This window comes from Phacochoerus africanus, chromosome 4 (genome assembly GCF_016906955.1).
Source record: "Phacochoerus africanus isolate WHEZ1 chromosome 4, ROS_Pafr_v1, whole genome shotgun sequence".
NCBI classification, from domain to species: Eukaryota; Metazoa; Chordata; class Mammalia; order Artiodactyla; family Suidae; genus Phacochoerus; species Phacochoerus africanus.
This window is the reverse complement of record NC_062547.1, coordinates 65,330,384-65,349,922: the sequence shown is the minus strand read 5'-3', so window position 1 is coordinate 65,349,922 and position 19,539 is coordinate 65,330,384. Positions and strand designations below refer to the sequence as shown.

Genomic DNA, 19,539 nt, shown 5'->3' with positions numbered 1-19,539 from the left:
AGGGGCCTGGGGACTGAGCTGCCTGCCTTATAGATCTCTGCTCAGCCACTTGTTAGCTGTGCCTCAACTTCCCCTTCTGCAAAATGGGAATCATAGCAACACCTGCCTTGAAAGTATTTCCAGGCGTAAATGAGTTAAAAATAGAGAACTTTAGGAGAATCAGGCCTGGCTCAGATAATAAGTGCTTTGTAAATAATAGAGTTTTTTTAAAAAAGAATTATTAAATAGCTTCAGAGATAAGCTGGTCACATGACTTATTTGAAAAGGAAACAACTCTCCTGTCATGTGATTCACTGTTGATTAATGCAGTACCCATGAACTGCCAAAATATGAGTTTCCCACCAGGCAAAAGCCTGGCCCAGAATGACCAGCTCCAGGAGCACAGTGGCCCTGGGGTCCTGCAGTTTTCTAGGTGCCTGCCTGGCATCCATGAAGGGTCCCTTTGTGCTCCCCTAGCTCCTGTCTGGACTCTGGCCTCTCTGTGCCTCAGTTTCCTCATCAAGAAAAAGAGGAGGAAGGTCCTGTTAGCTCCAGAGCTGGCCATGGAGAGCAAGCACAGAATAGTCCCCAACTTGGGTGCCCTAAGCTATGTCAGCAGTGACTCCGCCCTCCCCAGTCCAAATGCCTCCTGCCCAGAAAAGCCAAGCGGGTCCTGGGCCAGACTCCCCCTTTTGCCCCTGGGATCAGCCAGCTGTTGAACACAGGGGCCAGAGAGCTGGTCAGATGCTGCAAGGGCAGGCTGCACCTCAATACTGCATATGACTCGTGTGTGTGTGTGTGTGTGTGTGTGTGTGTGTGTGTGTGTGTGTGTGTGTGTGTGTGTGTGTGTGTGTGTGTGTGTGTGTGTGTGTGTGTGTGTGTGTGTGTGTGTGTGTGTGTGTGTGTGTGTGTGCGTGTGCGTGTGCGCGTGCGCGTGCGCGCGCGCGCGCGCAGCGTCCCTGGGTCTGTGTTTTTACTGCACTTTCCTGTTGGCTTCCCGCTGCCCCGCCAGTTCCGGGGAGGGCCCTGGGCCAGCGGCTGCCTCCCCACCCCCTCTTATAAAGGCCCGGCGGCCCTCGAGAAAGCCCGCACAGCTGCCCAGTCTGGGGAAACAGAGCAGCCCTGCCTTGTCACCTGCTCCCCTCACTGGCAGCTCAGACCATGGGAGGCCCCCACCACGGCGTCTTTCTCCTCTTTCATGGTGAGAATTTCGGGGCCCTGTTGTGGGGCGGGACAGGCAGCGAGGGAGCCCCTGGCAGCAGCTCTCGGTGTCCAGGCGTCCTCTTCCCCGTGGAGAAATGCGCCCCAGGTCGCTCTGGGGCCAGCCTCGGAGGAAGCCGCATGGCCAGGCGGGCACTGAGGGCACGTGGGGAAAGGGGCTGGCAGTGCCGGGCACCTGCACCCAGTGGCAGGATTCCCCAGACTGCTCTAAGAGCCTTCCCTCTCTCCCAGAGAAATCTCTGACCTCTTTACTGGAGCCACTTTGCGGGGCTGCCCCTGAAGTGGGGAAACTGAGGTTTGGGGAAAGGAGAGGGGCAAAAACTAAATGCGGGAGCCCCGCGGACAGCTGCTCTTAACATCGGGCATAAGGGGATGCTGGGGGGCTGGGAGGCTGGGGGGCTGGGAGGCCGGGGGGCGGGACTTCTCCACAGCAGAGGTACCCCCATCACGTCCCACACTGTCTCAGTGGCAGGGGCAGCCCCAGAGAAGACCCTCATTCTTGCTCTGGAGACCCAGCTGGGAGCCAGCTGTGGGTTGAAAGGATTTTTTGCCCTCTGCAGGTTTGAACCTGACTTTTACTATGACTTCCCCTGGGCCTCCCTTCCCGCCCCACCCAGGGTGGCTCTAACGGTTATCTGGGCAGCTCATTGCCTGAGCAACCAAACAACAAAGAGAATGAAGAAATGGCATTTGGGGTACCATCCAGAGTTTCCCCAGGCCACAAGGGCGGGGGTTCCCTGTGATGACCCAGCGGGCAGCAGGCGTGAACTCAGTGGCCCTGGGCGGGCTCTAAGCAAGGAATTGGTGTCTGTGTGGGGCACACTGAGCAGCTGGGGCGGGGGAAGGAGGGGGAAGACGGTGTGTTACTGGAGCCAAATCTCGGAGCCCCTGAGTCTCACTTTCCACCTCTGCAAAATGAGGCAAAACCGCTCTTTACTTTATAAGGTTGTGTTAAGGGTTAAGTGAGTGCGTATACAGGAACTATTCCTGGTTTGTAGGAAGAACTAAGTAAACACTATTATTGTTATTATTACTTCACTGGTGGGTCTGAGGGGTCCTTAGCCGGAGGAGCAAAGAGAGGACGACTGCCCCGCCCCCCACCCCAGGAATCTTACTGCTTGGGGCTGGGCAAGGGGAATGCAAACCAGATGGAACTGGGAGAAGACCAGCAGCTCCTCTCTCGGCTCCTGTTTGGGAGAATTCCAAGGACCCAGATGAAGAACTCCTGGTCTAGGAAGCCTCCGTGGTTGGAGAGCAGAGCCCAGCCTAGCCCTGGCAGAGGGCAAAGTGCACAAGGCACAAAAGAGCTCTCCCACCCACCCCACCCCCCCGCAGGGTCTGGGGACCTTGACCTGCTCCATTCCACCTTCTTCAGGCTAACTCTGTTCACTAGATTCTTCCTGAGCCTTTTCTGGGCTCCAGGCCACAATCTGTCCAGCTGCAGGATGGGCACAAACACAGCCAACCTCCTAGGGTAGTTGCGAGCACAAAAGTTGCTACTGGGGATTTTAGGGAGCTGGGGACGAATCAGCCCAGGTCCTCTCCTACCAGGCAGGAAAGGTCATTCCTGCAAAGAGGAACCAGGCCCTGGCTGAAAGGGATATGAACCAAGCCCTATGAAGAGGAAGAAGAAGAGAGAAATCCTTATGGGAGGAAGAGGAGGGCATGCCAGCCTCAGTTTACCCTGGCTGGGAGGGCTTCTGGGAGGGGCTCTCTGCTGTGCCAGCTTGAAGGGTATCAAGTTTGGACCTAGGGGCCGAGTGGGCAGAGGACCCTCCATTCTATACCCCCACAGCCCCTCAAGCCATGCTCACAATGACAGACCCCAGAATTCCCCTGGGAGATACCATCAGGGGCAACAGAGCATGAGTCATCCCTTCCCTTGGCCCAGGAAGTGACTCATTCCTGCCCTTCCTCCTGGCCCCCATCCCTCCGCCCACTGCCCCCTTTTGGGTCTCCCTGGATTATTGGGGTCAGTGCTGCTTCCCCACATTCCCACATGGGCAGGGACTGGATGCCTCCCCTCTCCACCTGCTGGGCTGCCCTCCTCCCTCCCTCCCTTCCCCTCTGTTTCCATCTCCCCGCCCCCATTGTTTTTCTTTATCAAGCTCTCAGTCTCCATATCTCTGTGTCTCTGTCCAATCTTTGCCACTTCTGTCTCTCTCTTTCTGAGTTCCCTATTTCTCTGTCCACCTCGCTGCACCACTGTCTTAACCTCTGCCTCTCTGTTTCTCTCTCTCCATTTATCTCTCCTTGTCTATCTCTGACTCTCTTTCTCCCTCTCTTCATCTCTATTTTCTCTCCATTTCTTGTCTTTTTTTTTTTTTTTTTTTTTGGCCATGCCTGCGACACATGGAAGTTCCTGGGCCAGGGATCAAACCCAAGCCACAGCAGTGACCCTAACCACTCCAGTGACAATGCCATATCCTTAACCCACTGAGCCACCAGCGAACTCCCTCCATCTCTTGTCCTCTTGTCTGTCTCTCTCTGGTGAACTGTGATAAGATCTCCATCTCTAAACCCTTTGATGACTTGAGGAGGACTCCCAAGACAGATCCTAAGAGTGGGGTGCCCCTGAGCTGCAGGAACAGCTAGGGAGGAGAAACCCATCCAGAAGCACCCCCAAGGAGAGTGTCTTCCTGTGTGCAAAGGGCCCAGAGTGAAATGTCACTACTGGGTGCCAAGACGGCCATCAAGGCTGACATGTTGTAGATGTGGTGCGCATGCATCTGTATCCCCGAGGAAGGTTGTGGGGGCCGGAGGAGCTTAGATTCAGAGGTGAATCTGAGAAAACTACCTGGTCTAACCACCTCATTGTCACCTAAAGAAATGATGATGACAGTAAACACATTGACACACGAGGCGATATTCGCAGATTTAATTCTCACACTGCTCTAGGAAATGGGTCCCGCCATCATCCCCATTCTACAGAAGGGGAAATTGAGGCTCTGAGAGGTGAGGTTACCAGATCACAGTCCAGGATTTGAACAGGCTCCACCTGGCTCCAGTCTGTTTACTGAAATGCTGCCTCCACAGCCCACAGGCCAGTGGGAACCAGGATCCCTTTGGCGCCTGGGCCCCTTCCCCATCCCTCAGTTTCTGAAACCCACCCCCAGGTGACAGGTGGCAGACACCCTGGCTGTGGGCATTGGATTCCAGGGAGATGCCACCTAATCACTCTATCCTTGAGCCGTGGACAGAGCCCAAGCCTGGGAGGGGCCAATAGCCCCCTTCTCTCAGTTGCTTCACTCTCTCCCTCTCTCTGTTCCAGTGCTGTGTGTCTCACTGACTCTGTTGGAAGTTGGAGTCCAGAGCACCAACGGTGAGTCTGCTGGGAGCCACTAGATCCACAGCCAGAGCTTGGGGAAGGATCCCTAGACCCTCACACCCAACCCTCAGTCCAAGCGGGAAAGAGGCCCCCAAACGGGGAAGGCCAGGGTCATGCCTCCCATCACCCACTTCTCTAGACATGACCCTGTCTCCCTCTCCAGCTCCTAGCTCAGCCCTCATGTTCTTTTCTTTTTATTTTATTTTATTTTATTTTGTCTTTTTAGGGCCATACCTGCAGTGTATGGAAGTTCCCAGGCTAGGGGTTCAGTCAAAGCTGCAGCTGCAAGCCTATGCCACAGCCACAGCAACGTGGGATCTGAGCCAAGTCTGCAATGTGCACTGCAGCTCACAACAACGCTGGATCCTTAACCCACTGGGCAAGGCCAGGGATCAAACCCATATCCTCATGGGTACTAGTTGAGTTTATTACTGAAAAGCCATGATGGGAGTTCCCAGCCATCATGTTCTGACCATGGTCTCTATCCCTACATCTGTCCCCACAGCCTGTGCTCGGTGGTGCCCTCCAAACTCCTCATGTGTCAACAGCACTGCCTGCCGCTGCCTTCCGGGATTCAGTGCTTCATCTGGGGAGGTCTTCACCAGCCCCTCGGACAGCTGTGATGGTACAGTGACCTAGGGGTGGTGGAGGGACAAGCAGAGATTATGGGGTACAGCCCAGTGCCCATGGGGGATATGGGTGTTGGTTGGGATCATTCAGCTTTTGTCCTCAGGACCATCATCAAGGACAGGAAAATAAAAGAGAAAGGAAAAGATACGAAGATGGAGAGATAAGAACTGAGTAAGCATGGCTTCCTGGAGAGAGAAGAGCTGGGTGTCCAGGAGTCTGGAGTCTGTGCCTCAGTTTGTGTTTACAGGACTGGGGAAGGGGATGCAGAGCTTCTACCCACCTCCCACTTTGGCACTTTCCACTGTGTCCAAATCTGGGGTATCAGCCAAAGGGCCAAAAAGAGCAGAGCTGATTGTACAAGCTTTAGGAATGGCTTGCTCCAGCTGCAGTTCAGCCTCAGCAGTATTGCCTGAGAGAAATTGTTTCTAAAAAGACACTGATTAAGCATCAGGGATGTTGGGGAGTCAGGTAGGAGGTGAGGATCTCTCCCTCGAAGGAACTCATGCCTTTGGGAGGTGACCCTTTCCCTGCTCTGTTTCAGATATCAATGAGTGTGCACCACCCTTGGCAGTGTCCTGTGGAAAATATGCAGATTGCCAGAACACGGAAGGAGGCTACCACTGCACATGCATCCCAGGATACGAGCTTGCTTCTGGGGCACCAACGTTCAGGAATGAGAGTGAGAACACCTGTAAAGGTAAGAATGACCCTGCATCTTCCATCTCTCCATGCATGAGGTTTAGGGTCACTAGAATCATTGCTGCAGCATCCAGGGGGTAGGGGCTTGCTTACAGGTGTCGCGCCCAGGTGTTGCGTCAGGTGTACCTGAGCCTGTCCCACCTGCACAGAGAGAGAGGGTGGCATAAGCCAAGAACGCAAATCCTGACTTTGCCACCTGATAGCTGTGTGTGTGACACTGGCCAGGATACTTATTCAGAAGTCACTGTTAACATGTGAGATGTGATATTATTGTGATTTTCTGGTTTTTTAAAAAAGAATCCCTATCTTTTACAAATAAAAAAACAAAAGTAGCTTTGCCTCTTATTAACTGTGTGACCTTGGACAAGTCACTTCACCTCTCTGTGCCTCAGTTTACCCATCTATAAAAAGGGGGTGACCAATGGTCCTTACCTCACAGAGCTGCTGGGTAAGCATATGAGATCACAAAGCACAAAACAGTGATGGCAGTTGGGTTTTTAAATTATAATCATTATGATCTAATGCACCTTCTCCAGGATGGTCATCCCTGGGGGAGGCTTAGTGAGCAGCTGTCCTGGTCCAGTCTCTCACCAGTGACTCAGGAGGAGCAAGGCCTCCACACATCACCAGGCTTTGCCCACTTTCTAGGGGGAGTAGATGGGCAGGGAAAGAGGCAGATGGAGCCTCTTTCCAGCAGTGGGGCAAATAGGAGCCACAACTCCAGTAAGGGGTCCAGAGGGGGGGGTGTAGAGCCGAATACTGAGGATGGGGATGGCAGGAGAGTGAAAGTGAGCTGAGGAGGAGGCTGAGCCCAGGGTCCAGAGGACTCTGAGGAGGGCCCACAAGCCCATCCTGCTGCAGAGAGATGAGCCTGAAACCTTGGTCCCAGCCCCTTCCCTCCTGCCCTGTGGAGGGAAGGCAGCAGAGCCTCCTGGTGGGAGTCAAGAGGGGACCTGGATCTGTGTGAGGCACTGCTGGTCCATGGGGGCCTCTGTGGGTGATTGTTGTACTTGAAACTTGCAGCCTGGGCAGAGCCTTCCCCTGAATTGCAAAAAGGTCCCTCATCTCCAGGTGAACATTGTATGTCTGGGGAATGGGGGGTGAGCTGCTTTTTCTCCCCCACTTGCCCTCTTGGCCAGACGCCCTTGTGCAGTGAGCAACCTGCACAACTGCCGAGGTCCAGCCCCAGCAGCCAGGGAGTGCCGAAGGAGAGGATGGGCTACAAACGGCGCGGAAAGAATTGGAGCCAACTCCTCAGCTGCATGCTGCAGATGACCCAATTTATTAAATGAAAAGCATCAGTTTTTATACCCTATCACAATCAGGTTTCGTGTAAGATTTGACATTAACATTTGATTTAAAGCCCTTTTGTTCCCTCCACCCGAGATACAAAAAAGGTTAGTTAAAACATGTTCCTTTCAACTTCAGATTTTCCTTCAAGATTACAAACTTAAAGTTTCACACTGTATTTTTCTTAAAAGGTCAACAACAGTAGCTATTCTATTCTATATAAAGAAAACAAAGCTTTAATAAGTAATAAACTATGATACCTAACATTCTTTAACTAAAGTTGTATGTGGTTAACAAAACGCATGAAAGCCTTGGGCTCATGGCATTCTTAAAACCACGATTTATTTGGCGCCAGCAAGCTAAGTGTATAACCTATTGTGCTGATTTACGTAAGTTCCAAACCACCAATTTCAATAGAAAGGAGTATTATACCCAAAAATTAGCAAATGCCTCCATAAGGGATAAAAGTTACAGGTGACACTGTTATTTGATAAAAAATATATCTATTATAGAAAATAGCAATTTATAGGCCAAACAACATTTTCCCAGCCCCAAACTTCTTTTTAAGTAAAGGGACTGAAATCACGTTACCCCTGTATACTCTCACAAAATAGGTGCCATAAATTGTTACTCCAAAACAAAGGCTTTTTCCATTACATTGTTTAAATAACTTCACTCTGTTTTGGTTCAAGTGTTTTATGTACCCAGGGCAAATCTTTAGCAGTAAGAAAGCTGTGAATAGAGATAGAAAAGGAAGGATAAACACAGAAAAATAGATTAACATATTTTTTAGGGGATATCATTTTTATTTTCCTGGAGCCGATGTCTTTCAAGGGATTGCTCTGCAATCCTTCTTCTTTCTTCAGCTTGTCTGTAGCTCTGCTAACCAGACAAGCCTCATGTATCCGCAATCCTTCTTCTTTCTTCAGCTTGTCTGTAGCTCTGCTAACCAGACAAGCCTCACGCAGGTGCCAACTGTGGCTTTGCTTTCTTTACTGGAGCAGCCTTATGGCTCCCGACACACAACCACACGTGGTGGTCATAGATCCCATGCAGGGTGCCTGGACTGGGGGTGCTGCCCATCCACTGTTGTGTTCCCCTGCAGAGACATGGATGAACAATAGGGAGGTGGGAGAGGAACCTCCCCGCATCTCAGGGTGCGTTACAGGGAGAGAGTAGCCTGCTGGTTTCCCACTTTCTCAGGCATCAGAGGAGTGTTCTGGCTACCTACCTAGTTTCCCAACCCTCTCTGAACCCTAAGGCTCAGAACCCTCTACAGAGGGTCACTTCCAAATGTTTAGAACACTTCCACTGCCACTTGGCATTTATTTGTATAAAACAAAAGAGGGTATCCACGAGGGTGCAGGTTCCATCCCTGGCCTTGCTCAGTGGGTTAAAGGATCCCACATTGCAATGAGCTGTGGTGTAGGTCACAGACGCAGCTTGGGTCCTGCATTGTTGTGGCTCTGGCACAGGAACTTAGCCTGGGAATTTCCATATGCCATGGGTACGGCCCTAAAAAGACAGAAGAAATAAAAGAGAGTGTCTCAGAGCCCCTGGGCCATGGGGGACTCTGGGACACTATCCTGAAACGTGGGATGAGGGAGGTTCAAGGGACCAGCAATCTGCCTGAAGAAGATGCCTCCTGGCATCCCAACCCCACTTCTCAGCTGTTCAGCTTTCCATATAGTCTCCCTATGCAAAACTCTGCCCTGACCCTCCCCAGTAATTTCAGTTCGTGGGTCTGAGGCAGCTCTGATGACTGGGGCCCGGGAGGACGCTGTATCAGAGGTGGAGGCAGTAACAAACATAACGTCAACCCCTCAACCTATTGGAAGAATCAGGTGAATTAAGAGGCTTCCATCTGGACCAGAGAGGCTGTCACTGGGGACCACTGCCCCTGGCCCGACCCTCTGCTGAGGAGATCAACCCAGGCCCCGCGATGACCCAGACCACCTGGGGACCGAAGATGGAGGCTGAGACCACTTGGCAGTGTCCACAGGTCTACATCCCTGGTGGCAGCCGAGATGACAAAAACTCCTGCCACCTATCACCCATGAATACCTGCTCCCTGTTCCAGCTACTCAGCCCTCACCCACCACACGCCTTGCTCGGATGTGGATTCTCACCACTTCCTGCCAGTCCAGGCGATGCCTTCATGGGAATCAGGAAAAAAAACCTTGGAGCTCCCATCGTGGCTCAGCAGGTTACAAACCTGACTAGGATCCATGAGGATGTGGGTTTGATCCCTGGCCTCGCTCAGTGAGTTAAGATCCGGCGTTGTCATGAGCTGTGGTGTGGGTCACAGATGCAGCTCCGATCTGGCATTGCTGTGGCTGTGGCAGAGACTGGCACCTGTAGCTCTAATTTGATGCCTAGCCTGCGAACTTCCATATGGCACAGTTATGGCCCTAAAAAAAAAAAAAAAAAAAAAAAAAAGAAAAGGAAAAGGCACCTTCACAGCCCTAAGGCTGCCTGGTCACATCAACCCCACCGTCCAGCATGGCTTGGTGCCCGCTATCTGGCAGCCCTGGCCTTTCATCCTCATTTTCCATGCCATTGCCCAAAAATCTCATCCTTGAGTGGCTTGGCTCAGGGTGGGTCTTGTTCCATCTTCATGGAGCTGGAGTCTCATTAGCATGGATGGGAGAGTGCTGTCACCAGGATCACCAGGACTCCAAGGAGAAGTCAGCTGGCAGACCTGGCCCTGCTGGAGTCAGGACAAAATCCATTACTGGGGTCCAAGATGTGCCCTGCTCAGGGTCCACAGCATTTCCCCTGCACTTGACTTGCAGAAAGGCATACCCTCGCCTTTGTCCAAATCCTCAGGCTGGGACACAGACAGCCGTGATGTCCCCACCCGAGCTGGGAGCTGCCCAGGGAGGCAGAGAGATAGAGCTGGCAGACAGGGAGGACTTGGGCCACTTCTGGACAACAGAACATCTGGGCCACTGTGCTCACCCGTGTGATTTAGAAAAGGCACCCACTCACCAGGGGAGAGAAAATGGGGCCTTCTGGATGCTTCTATGCCAGGAAACGTGGCCGACCCCCAGTTGGAAGGCTGTCCACAGCAGCAGGCATCCATCATCTTCTCCTTCCCCTTACAGACGTGGATGAATGTCAGCAGAAACCGAAAATCTGTAAAAGTCGCAGCATCTGCATCAACACCCAGGGCAGCTACACCTGCCAGTGCCTACCCGGCTTCAAGCTCAACCCAAGGGACCCAAAGCTGTGCACAGGTAGAGGCCCCAGGAAGCCAGTGAGGCCAGACTGGAACTGGGGAAGGAGCCAAGGCCGTTCCTGGAGCCAGAGGAGGAGGGAGAAGTACCTCAGGTTCCCGCAAGGCCAAGAGCCTGCTGAGGTCCTGCCCAAGGATTCGCCTCCCGGAAAAGTCCTGCCACAGGCCGGGGAGGTGGTGGAGCCTTCTGAGCCTGGAGTTCCTTTGTGGAATCCTCATGAGCACACTTTATTTTTATTTATTTATTTTTTTCCCACTGTACAGCAAGGGGATCAAGTTATCCTTACACATATACATTTTTCCCCCACCCTTTCTTCTGTTGCAATATGAGTATCTAGACATAGTTCTCAATGCTACTCAGCAGGATCTCCTTGTAAATCTATTCTAAGTTGTGTCTGATAACCCCAAGCTCCCTATCCCTCCCACTCCCTCCCTCTCCCATCAGGCAGCCACAAGTCTATTTTCCAAGTCCATGATTTTCTTTTCTGTGGAGATGTTCATTTGTGCTGGATATTAGATTCCAGTTATAAGTGATATCATATGGTATTTGTCTTTGTCTTTCTGGCTCATTTCACTCAGGATGAGATTCTCTAGTTCCATCCATGTTGCTGCAAATGGCATTATGTCATTCTTTTTTATGGCTGAGTAGTATTCCATTGTGTATATATACCACATCTTCCGAATCCAATCATCTGTTGATGGACATTTGGGTTGTTTCCGTGTCCTGGCTATTATGAATAGTGCTGCAATGAACATGCGGGTGCATGTGTCTCTTTTAAGTAGAATTTTGTCCGGATATATGCCCAAGAGTGGGATTGCGGGGTCATATGGAAGTTCTATGTATAGATTTCTAAGGTATCTCCAAACTGGTCTCCATAGTGGCTGTACCAGTTTACATTCCCATCAACAGTGCAGGAGGGTTTCCTTTTCTCCACACCCCCTCCAGCACTTGTTATTTGTGGATTTATTAATGATGGCCATTCTGACTGGTGTGAGGTGGTATCTCATGGTAGTTTTGATTTGCATTTCTCTTATAATCAGTGATGTTGAGCATTTTTTCATGTGTTTGCTGGCCATCTGTATATCTTCCTTGGAGAACAGTCTATTCAGGTCTTTTGCCCATTTTTCCATTGGTTGATTGGCTTTTTTGCTGTTGAGTTGTATAAGTTGCTTATATATTCTAGAGATTAAGCCCTTGTCCGTTGCATCATTTGAAACTATTTTCTCCCATTCTGTAAGTTGTATTTTTGTTTTCTTTTGGGTCATGAGCACACTTTAGACCTCACTTCTTCCTCATCTGTCACATTCTCGCAGAGGAAGCTGTCACTTCCTGTTCCCAGAAAGGGAACCTCCATCCAGGGCCCAGGAGGGAGCAGGCAAGGGTCCTTGGTGGGGAAGGCCAGCCCCCAGGACTCAGTTTCCCTCCTGGTCTCCCCCACATAAGCTGGGGACTCTGGTCCCTGTCTCACCCATCTTCCAGGGAGGCCACCATAAGGTGCCTTGAGGGTGAAGTTGAAGTTCACCAGGTGATGGCGCCTGCCATCACAGTGGGGTCCTTGACACTAGGCAGTGAGAAGTGGGTAACATGAGAAGTGGAAGGGAGGCCTGACCCTCTGGCTTTGTCCTCAGATGTGAATGAATGTACCGCGGGGTCAAACCCATGTCACAACTCCACCCACTGCTTCAACCTCGTGGGCAGATATGAATGCCGCTGTCGCCCTGGCTGGAAACCGATTCCTGGGTCCCCCAACGGCCCAAACAACACCATCTGCGAAGGTTCAGAGCTCAGATACCCTACTTCTGGAGACCCACACTCAAGATATCTCATCACATATTCAGTGGCACCCACACCAACCAGGCAGAATGAACACTGTAGGAGTCCTGCTGTGCCTGGCATTAATTCTTTTGAGGCTAAACATGGACAGAATTGGGGGTTCTCAGGGAAGGAGCTGGGGTACTAAAGAAGAAGGTTCCGAGGCAGCAGCTAATTACAAACCAGGATGAAGATAGTTCAACCTTTTCACAACCTGTATATCTGTATGGGGCTCACCTGCTGTGTGTCAGCACTCTGCACACTTCCCATAATTCACTTCAGCATCTGTCACTCAAGGATATGGAGTTACCAGCTGGCATCACCTCCTGGAGGGGGGAGGGGTGCTAATATAGGGAGAAGGGGGCAGGGCCAAGAGAGGGGCCTCGTCAGGGCTGACTCCCTTCTTTGTGTCTCCAGATAAGGATGAGTGCAGCTCCGGGGAGCATCATTGTCACAACTCCACCATCTGCACCAACACTGTGGGTTCATATGCGTGCCACTGCCGCCGAGGCTGGGTGCCCAAACCCGGGTTCCAGAATAAGAAAAATACCACCGTTTGCGAAGGTACTTGTCCTGACCTGACCCCAGACCCCGCCCACAACAAACACGACACTCCCACACCTAATGAATTGCTGTCCTGTCCCCTGCAGAGGTCTCCTTCCCCACCTGGACGCCACCCCCTGGAATCAAGAGCCAAGTGAGTGGCCCCCAGCAGAGACCAGGAGGCAGGAAATCCCTTCACCCAGCCCACCCTGTCCCCAAGTGCTCCCACCAGGATGAGGCTCTCTGACCCCCTACCTCCTTGCTTCTTTCTCCAGAGTCTCTCCCTTTTCTTTGAAAGAGTCCAGAATATGCGCAGAGACTTCAAGGCAGACTTGACCCAGAAAACCATGAAGGTAAGGGCAGGTGGTGTGCTTGGGGGATGCTTCAGTGTCAGCGGAGACAGCCAAGCATGGGGCTCTCGTCAGAGAAACAATGTGTCTGTGTGCAAAATATACACACACCATACATTACACAAACACAGACATACATCCATACCCCAGAATGTACATACACATACACACACTCATTTGAGAGGGATAAAATGGCAACAGACTGGAGCAGATGAGAATTTCACTGTAGACCCAGGCCACAGTGTTCAAATACGCCCCACCCTGCCTGCTGCCACTTCCTGCTGTGTGACCTCAGGTGAGTGACTCTCCCTCTCTGGGCCTCAGTCGCCTCACCTCGTAAAGAGTGCCTGCTGGATTTCCCATTGTGCCTCAGTGGGTTAAGACTCCAACATAGTGTCCAGGAGGATGTGGGTTTGATTCCTTGCCTCGCTCAGTGGGTTAAGGATCTGGCATTGCCCCAGGCTGCCAGCATAGGTCACAGATGTGTCTTGAATCTGATGTTGCCATGGCTGTGGCATAGACCTCAGCTGCAGCTCTGATTCGACCTCTATCCTGGGGAATTCCATATGCCTCAGGTGTGGCCATAAAAAATTTTTTTAAATAAATACATAATGCTTACTTCATACAGTTGGTGAAGAGGTTTAAATGAACTAACAGAAGTCAGGCTCAAAGAACAGTGCTTGGCGCACAGTGTAAGCGCTATATATAAGTTCTGGCATATGTGCTTAGCCTGGTGAATCCCTAAAAAATAATACATGAACCCCTAAAAGTAATAATAATATTTTTTCTTCTTTTTCCTAAAAAATAATAAAATTTTAAGCATAAAAATTAAGCAAAAATATGAGCCCTGGAGTTCCCGTTGTGGCTCAGTGGTTAACGGACCCAACCCATAAGGACAAGGGTTCGATCCCTGGCCTTGCTCAGTCAGTTAAGGATCCAGCATTGCTGTGAGCTATGGTGTAGGTTGCATATGCAGCTCAGATCCTGCATTGCTGTGGCTGTGGTATAGTCTGGCAGCTACAGCTCCAATTTGACTCCTACCTGGGAACCTCCATATGCCACAGCTGCGGCCCTTAAAAGACAAAAGGAAAAAAAGAAATATGAGCCTCTTATGTCATAAAATTTTCCGGTAGCTACAGTTTTTTTTTTTGGCGGTCCCAATGGAATTTCCTATACGAGGGATTGAACCTGCACCACAGCAGCATCCTGAGCCCCTCCGGTGGATACTTAATCAGTTCTTCCACAAGGGAACTCCTCCAGGAGCTACATTTTTTTTTTTTTTCTTTTTTGGCTGTCCCGCAGCATATAGAGTTCCTGGGCCAGGAATCAGATCCCAGCCACAGTTGCGACCTAAGCTACAGCTGCAACCTAAGCTATAGCTGCAGCAACGCTGGATCCTTAACCCGTTGTGCTGGGCCAAGACACTGCTGATCCTTTTGTGCCACAGTGGGAACTCCTACATTTTTTTAAATATAAAAGTAAAAGATAAATAAAAATTAAATTAAAAGGTAAAAGTAAAGAAGTGAAATTCATGTGAAAATTGCATTTAACCCAATAAATCCGAAATATTACCATTTCAACAGAGAGCGCATTTCAAGTGCTACCTGTGGCTTGTGGCAACTGTTCTGGGCAGCATAGACTTAGAACAGGGCCTGATGTAAAGCCTGTGCCTGATAAATGTAAAGTGCTGTTACATTATGCACACAGGCATAGATGCAATCCACTCAATCCCCTTACTTGTCTTCTGGCTACTGCAACATCAGAGTGATTGCCCTGTGTCTGTGCCCGAGGGAACCCAAGTGGTTTTCCGGTGTGTATCCCAGTAGTGGGGGCAAGATAGGGGGAGGTGAATTTGTTGTGCCATGACCCAGCAGCTGTCACCCATCACTCTCAGGACCTCATCATGTCACTGGATGACCTGCTGAAAACCCCCGGAGATCTGGAGGCCCTGAACCTATCTTCCAGGCACCAGACAGCCACCAGCCTTCTCACAGGCCTCGAAGAAATCCTGAGGACACTGGGAAAAGCCTTCTCTAATGACTCCTTCACCTTCTATTCCCCTGGGGGCACAGGTGAGACCTCGTCCTGCCCTACCCCCACTCCTGGCCCTGCCATACCCTGAACCCCCTGATCACCACCCCTCTCCCCTCAGTGCTGTCTCTGGTGGTCCAGGAGCCGGGGAGTGGAAACATCACCGTGGGCCAGAGCCATGCACGGATGCTGCTGGACTGGGCTGTGGCAGCTGGAGCTGGGAAGTCTGGTAATGGCGGGGATACAGAGCAAGCACCTGAGGGAGAGAGGAGGAGAAGCTGGGATGTAGCTGGGATGAGATACCATGGGGAGGGATTCCTGCATCACAGTGGACTAGTGAGCCTGAAAGAGATGATGGGGCCCTGGAAGAAGCAGAGCAAAAGGTAACCAGTGTGTCTGTCCCCCAGACCCCACCGTGGTAGGGATCCTCTCGATCCCGAACATGCAGAAACTGCTGTCCAACTCCTCCTTGGACCTGGACTTGGAGAAGAAAGCTAAGTTGGAAGAGTGCTATGAAAGTTCTGTCCACGGCGCCCAGCTCAGGCTTCTCTCCGCTGTGAACTCAGTCTTTCTGAGCAACACAAACACAGATAAACTCGACTCCCCTGTCACCTTCGCCTTCTCCCATCTTGTGAGTCCTAGGGTGGGGAGAGGACATTAGCCCTACTGCTCACCTATACTCAAGGTCACTGTGGTCCCTCTGTGGCCTTCATTCCCCCACCCACTCTGCTCCTTCCTTAAATGTATCTCAGGGCCTTCACACTTGTTGTGCCCTCTGCCTGGGACACCTTTCCCCTGCAAGATTCAGTCCTTTACTTCTTTCCAGTGTTTGTTCAAATGTCACCTTCTCTTCTAAGCCTTTCCTGATCTGTTTATATTATATTGCAATCTGTAGTCACACCACACATTTCCCCTTTGTTTGTTCTTTTTCTCTCTTCCTTTCTTTTGTTCGTTCTTTGCTTCTTTCACATCTTCTAACATATTATCTAGTTTGCTTATTTATTAGGGTCATTGTTTTCCATCTGTCTCCCCCACTACTATTATCAGCCCTGAAGGGCAGGACTTGTGTCTGCCCTGTTCACTCCCATGTCCCCTGGCCTGGCACACACAGAAACTGCTCAGTAGACAAACATCAAACGAAAAGCATCCTTCTTTGTGTTCAATTCAAGCCTGGGACTCAAGAGCAGAAAGAGCACGGGCCACGGGAGGAGCGGATCTGTGCCTTCTGGAAGCATGACGGCAGCAATGGTGGACACTGGGCCACCTCGGGCTGCAGGATTCTGGGCAACGGGAATGATAGCACCACCTGCCAATGCAATCACCTGAGCAGCTTTGCCATCCTCGTGGCTCACTACAACGTGGAGGTGAGCAGCCGAGGGGCCACATGCAAAAACCTACTGGTGGAATGGTTGGGTTAGGCAAGACAGGCAGGTTGTTCTTGGCGGTACTGTCCAACTTATGATTGGGCAGCCCAGGTAGCCCTACACCACACCTCCCAGTCCCTTCCCTTGGACTCCCAGACCTCCACATGACCAAGTAACTAAATAGAGTAGCCTAGCACTGCAGGCCCTCCTCTGGCCAATGGCCCTCTGACTGCCCACCCCTAACCAGTTGTTAAATATCGCTGAAAGCTTGTGAGGGAGCACAGCTTTCTGAATGTGGCCTCAGAGGGATCCATAGATACACTGGGCCATGTGAATAGCTGGAAAGGGCAGAGTAGAGGAAGCTGATGGTCCAGGGCAAAGGCCCAGGATGGACAAAAACGTGGGGTTTTGATGCACTCATAGGTGTGGCTGGGTGTAGGAGGGGCAGGAGATGAGATGAGGAAAAATAGGGTCAGAGAGGTGGGCCTTGGGAAAGAAGGTTGCAGCCATTGAGGCTTTCCTGGGGACTTTCTCAGGTGAGCAGTCTGGGTATGTAGTGGGGAGGCCCATCTGGAGGACCCCTGATGCACCCGTGGGTGTAGGGACGGTGGTATCTAGGATGAGAGTCATACAGCAGGTTTACTTAGGTCCTGGGTGGGTCTACATAGAGTGGCCCAAGAGGAAGGTAAGAAGGCCTCAGGGTGCTGATCAAGTCCCGCCCACCCCGTTCTGCATCTAGGACCCGAAGCTGGCCCTGATCACTAAGGTGGGCCTGTCGCTGTCGCTGGTTTGCCTGCTGCTGTGCATTCTCACCTTCCTGCTGGTGCGGCCCATTCAGGGCTCGCGCACAACCGTGCACCTGCACCTCTGCATCTGCCTCTTCGTGGGCTCTGCCATCTTCCTGGCGGGCATCGAGAATGAAGGCGGCCAGGTGAGACCCCGCCCGGTGGAGGGCCCCACTCTCACCTGAGCGCTAGGCCTTTGATGGCTCCCAGTAGCCCCGCTCACCCCCTGCTGGGTCCCGCTGCAAGGGCCGGGGAGGCAGATGGCCCCTCCCATCAGCTGGCATTACAGCCTACGCGGCCACACCCTGACTCCACCTGCCCTCTGGCCACAGACCAGCCCACTGACATGTCACACAACCCTCTGTCCCTCGCCCCCGCCCCGCAGGTGGGGCTGCGCTGCAGCCTGGTGGCCGGGCTGCTGCACTACTGGTTCCTGGCTGCCTTCTGCTGGATGAGCCTTGAGGGCATGGAGCTTTACTTCCTGGTGGTGCGTGTGTTCCAAGGCCAAGGCCTGAGAAAGCGCTGGCTCTGCCTCATCGGCTACGGCGTGCCCCTGGTCATCGTGGTTATCTCAGCCATTTTTGCAGCCATCTACAAGGAAGGCTATGGCAATGCCCTCTAGTGAGTTCGGAGGTGGTGGGGTAACAACAGGAGGGCCAGGGCCTTGGGGGGGACACCCTGAGCCCCTGCTCCCCTCTGGCTCCACTTTGGTTTTGCTGGGTACTAACCAGACTCCCCCTCTTCTCACTCAGCTGCTGGTTGTCCCACAAGCATGGCTTCCACTGGAGCTTCCAGGGACCTGTGACCTTCATCGTTTTGGTAACTGACCCATCTTCGGCCCCACCCTCCACCACACCCCCTCAAAACCTGAGGCCCTTGGCTCCACAGAGCCCCCCTACACTGGCTTTCTCCCTACAAGTTCCAAGGATGCCCCCTAACCTGAATTCTCTGCTCCCTGCCCAGTGCAATGCTGTCATCTTTGTGACTACTGTCTGGAAACTCACTCAGAAGTTTTCTGAAATCAACCCAGACATAAAGAAATTAAAGAAAGCCAGGTGAGAGCAGGGGCAGGGAAGGGGGCTGACAGAAGAAATGGGTGTGTGAGGAAGGGCCCCCACGCTGCAACTGCCTGCTTCCCCGCAGGGTGCTGACCATCACAGCCATTGCCCAGCTCTTCGTGTTGGGCTGCACCTGGGTCTTCGGCCTGTTACTCTTTGACCCACGGAGCTGGGTCCTGTCCTACATCTTCACTATCCTCAACTGCCTGCAGGGCTTCTTCCTCTTCCTGCTATACTGCCTGCTCAACAAGAAGGTAGGCTATGGGACAGGGCTACAGGCAGCGCCAGACCCCTAGTCCTGGGGCCCTTCTCCTCCCCTGACAGGTAACCTGTACCCCACAGGTGAGAGAGGAGTACCGGAAGTGGGCCTGCATGGTCACCAGGAACAAGTATTCAGAGTTTGCCACAACCACATCTGCTTCCAGCTCCAGCCACAGTCAGACTCGGGTAAAAGCTGAACCTGGGGTGGAGGTGCAGACCAAAAGGCACCTGGGCCCAGGCTCAGCTCTCACAGGGCTCCTTTCTCTCCAGGCACTCAGGCCGTCGCAGTCCGGCATGTGAAGGCATAGTTCTGGCCAGGACAGCAGCTCCTGTGGCCTCAGCAGCTTTTGCACATGCTGAAGACCGTCCTCTCCTCTCCCACTGTTCTGCTCCCTCTGCTCTCCTGCCTTGGTCCCCATATGCACCGTGGAAAGGAGGGTGACAACTGCCATGTGGCACCAAACCCCAGAATAGCTAGCAAGGATGGAAAAGCTGGATCTACTAGGCCTGCTTCTGGCTGCCTCTCTGCTCCAGCCCCGCCAGGACCCAGGGTAGGAGCAGAAACTGACCCACGGCCGCAGCCCCTTGCCCTGGGTACACCAGGCCCAGACTGAGGGCTCCTATGCCCAGCCTGGTCCTTTCCCTCCTGTGTCTTTGCTGCAGAACAAGAGGTCAGGGTGCTGGGACTCAGCTTCCCAGTTAAGCTAAGACTGAGGTCAGGGGTGGGAGAAGGGCAAGGCCCTTCCTGGCCCCTCACTGAGGCTCACGGTACAGAAGCCCACCTGTCCCCAAGACAGAGGGTTATCACTGTTGTGAAGGTTGTGGACATTGCATAATGTTTTTTTTTTTTTTTTATCTGTATAAACCTGTCGGTGTTGACACTTAAAATTAAATATCATGCTGATATTGAAGGTGGCACTGATTGCTGGCTAGGGGCTCGCTAACCAGG

The 19,539-nt window shown here is 52.2% G+C and overlaps 1 protein-coding gene across 3 annotated transcripts; it reads left to right on the top strand.

Moving 5' to 3' along the window:
• The first annotated feature begins 997 nt into the window (after nt 1-997).
• Nucleotides 998-19,501, top strand: ADGRE5 (adhesion G protein-coupled receptor E5). 3 transcript variants are annotated; one of them, XM_047776820.1, is made up of 20 exons: nt 998-1,180; nt 4,472-4,522; nt 5,034-5,153; nt 5,700-5,855; nt 10,255-10,386; nt 12,015-12,161; nt 12,616-12,762; nt 12,849-12,895; nt 13,017-13,094; nt 14,986-15,163; nt 15,244-15,351; nt 15,530-15,753; nt 16,292-16,486; nt 17,226-17,417; nt 17,657-17,892; nt 18,024-18,090; nt 18,235-18,326; nt 18,415-18,583; nt 18,672-18,776; nt 18,861-19,501. In XM_047776820.1, the coding sequence occupies exons 1-20, from the start codon at nt 1,141-1,143 to the stop codon at nt 18,888-18,890; spliced, it is 2,514 nt and encodes an 837-aa protein (XP_047632776.1). In that variant the 5' UTR covers nt 998-1,140; the 3' UTR covers nt 18,891-19,501. The 3 variants fall into 3 exon arrangements, with proteins under 3 accessions (XP_047632776.1, XP_047632777.1, XP_047632778.1); XM_047776821.1 differs by lacking the exon at nt 10,255-10,386 and having other exon boundaries at nt 999-1,180; XM_047776822.1 differs by lacking the exons at nt 10,255-10,386; nt 12,015-12,161 and having other exon boundaries at nt 1,001-1,180.
• The last annotated feature ends 38 nt before the right edge of the window (nt 19,502-19,539 follow it).